Source organism: Alosa pseudoharengus, unplaced genomic scaffold, assembly GCF_046254945.1.
Source record: "Alosa pseudoharengus isolate Yale_2024_CS ecotype anadromous, Long Island Sound unplaced genomic scaffold, YU_APseudo_1.1 YU_APseudo_1.1_scf_2, whole genome shotgun sequence".
In the NCBI taxonomy this organism is placed as follows: Eukaryota; Metazoa; Chordata; class Actinopteri; order Clupeiformes; family Clupeidae; genus Alosa; species Alosa pseudoharengus.
The window spans coordinates 20621937-20624436 of record NW_027468663.1 but is presented as its reverse complement, the minus strand read 5'-3'; the positions used below and the strand labels follow the sequence as shown (position 1 = coordinate 20624436).

Sequence of the window (2500 nt, the reverse complement as noted above, 5' to 3'; positions counted from 1 at the left end):
ATGACCCTTTTGTACATTGTGCTGTTCAACAATCACACTGAATTGCCTTATTTGAATTGAGAAATAAATTTGGTTATGTTTGAACTAGCTGACTCTGTTTTGTAAGCCACAATGTCATATATTGATTCATGCTGGAGAGTAGCAGTGGCAAACACAATATAAATTGTGTGTTTATGTGTGTGTATGTTTGTACGTAGTATTTATTCTCCTCTTAGGCTACTTTTTCTTCCCAAAAGCCTTCAAGTTAGTACCACAAGTCACTCCTAGTCCCAGTATAACACATAAATGTCATCCTCAAAAAAACTCTCTCTCTCTCTCTCTCTCTTTCTCTCTCTCTCTCTTTCTCTCTCTCTCTAGCTCTCTCTCTCACACACACACACACACAGTTACATTCTCGCTCTCTTTCCTGATGTGGCCCTAGGGAGTGTATTGAGTGTAGCAGCATCTGTATCAACACTCAGCCCCCCTGCCAGCCTGCAGCCAGCCTGCTCTCCTGCCAGAGAGTCCTGCTGGTGGGGCAGTGCTACAGCCTCAGTATGGATGAACACACTGTAACAAACCAGCATGTGCATTGTGCATAGGAATATGTGGATAGGTTCAGATTTGAAATCTTTTTCCCCTATTTCTTAATATAGACTGCACAATGTAACTTATTTATGGCTAACCAAATGAATGTGTAATTGGCAGTGCACATGATGGTGCACATAAATCAGCTTACAGTACCTAGTCTCTTGGAACTGATTGCATGACCTTTGCAGTGTAACTTCTACCTGTAGCAGGAACATACTGCCACTGTGTTGTCAACATAGCCATCCATATCGTAAATGTATCTCCATTTGAAGAGTTTGGTTCCAAAACGCAATAAGCACACTGTGGCGATGCTTTCAGAATCATGGGATCTGATACTTTCCTGCTTTTACTACCTTGGAGAATGATGACAGTGGCGTGGCACAGAATAGATTGTTGATGAAAAGTTTTGAGCTTGAAACCTGGAAACAAAACTGGAACTGTATACTCCTTAGGACAACTGTTTCTTTCATGTTCAGTGCTCAATTTCCAATAGAAGCCAAGGCACCAGGTGATGGGTGGATTCCCCCTAAAGCTCGTTGTCCTAATAAAATAACAACACTACCTCCCTCGCCCCCTCCCTCCCTCCCTCACCCGGCCGTCTCTGTGTACAAAATAAATGATGCTGAGGGAGAAAAAAAGGATGTGTAAACCAGAGTAAATATTTACGCCTTCCGCCATGGCCTTCTGTTTCTCTAGCCTTCACTCTTAATCAATTCTCTCTCTCTCGCTTATTCTCTCCCTCTCTCTTTCCCAGGAGGAATGTCGTAATTATATGAAGGTGCTTCTGAGCCAGTATGGAGGACTGTTTGTATGCGGGACCAATGCCTTCAACCCGCTGTGTGCCAACTACACTGTGAGTATAGAGGAGAGCCTGAATGATGGCTTATTATCACACATTGGCATAGCTGCCCTGAGACACAACCACGCTGGCACTGTATGGCACTGGTTTGGGGGTGTGAGGGACGCAGTGATTCAAATTACAATGATCAGCATTGAAATGGGTCATTGCACCAGAGCTCATCAAATGCCTTTTGGTATGTTGACAGTTGTCTTTGCAATTGCACATGTTAGCACATCAGTTCATCATCACATGGTGTTAGCACTTCATCTCCCATGCCAAATTCAGTACATTACACATAACACAAAAAAAATCGACCCTTTCTGCCATAACTGGAAAAAATGCGCCCCAGAGCCGCAGAGACAACTATGTTACTCATAACTCGATGACCTAAAAATGCAAACAGCAGGGAGCATTACTAAAGCAATAGTTTATACCCTGTGTATCCTCTATTTTTACATGCATGAATGATTTATATAAAATGAATAACAAAATGTTGTAGTGCATATGTAATGCAATGCAATAGATGCTGAAATAAATTAGAAATATTGCATTGTGTTCCATTTCGGTGATATACAATTTTTCTGTAACTATAGAGGTACACTGTCATAAAACAAAATAAAACACACAAGCGCTATTCCTTTGCACATACCATGTGTGTCAGCCTACTTTAGAGCGCTGGTGTGTCGGGCCTAATGCTGAGCTGTGAGGCCACAGACTTACTAGGGCAACATTCCCACAGGCCAAGCATCTCAGGGACTCTTGCATATTGAATGCCTCAACACAATCCTCTACTGATATGTCAAGGCATCCAACTACTATTACTTCAAGGAATGAATTTGTCTTTTGAGTCTGTGTCGTATGGTAGATCCCACAGTTGGTAAAAGTGGTTGCACTCTGAAGTCAGTCTCTCACTGACAGATCATGATTTATAATGAATTATAAATATCAAGCTAATCTTTTTAAAGAAAACTGTTCTTCCTTCATCCTTTTGATGATAGCCAACCAAAGCTGCCAAATAGCTGGACATGTCCTCATTGTAATCAGTTATGTCTCTTTTCATATCTGCTGTTTAATATTTCTTTATACAGT

General features: G+C 41.4%; 1 protein-coding gene across 1 annotated transcript in view; it reads left to right on the top strand.

Moving 5' to 3' along the window:
* The window catches only part of sema6ba (sema domain, transmembrane domain (TM), and cytoplasmic domain, (semaphorin) 6Ba), a 33797-nt gene that overhangs the window by 9994 nt on the left and 21303 nt on the right, over window positions 1–2500 (top strand). Inside the window, exon 5 of the mRNA XM_076295839.1 lies at window positions 1325–1423. Within this exon, the coding sequence (XP_076151954.1) occupies window positions 1325–1423 (99 nt within the window). The remainder of the gene's footprint in view (window positions 1–1324; window positions 1424–2500) is intronic.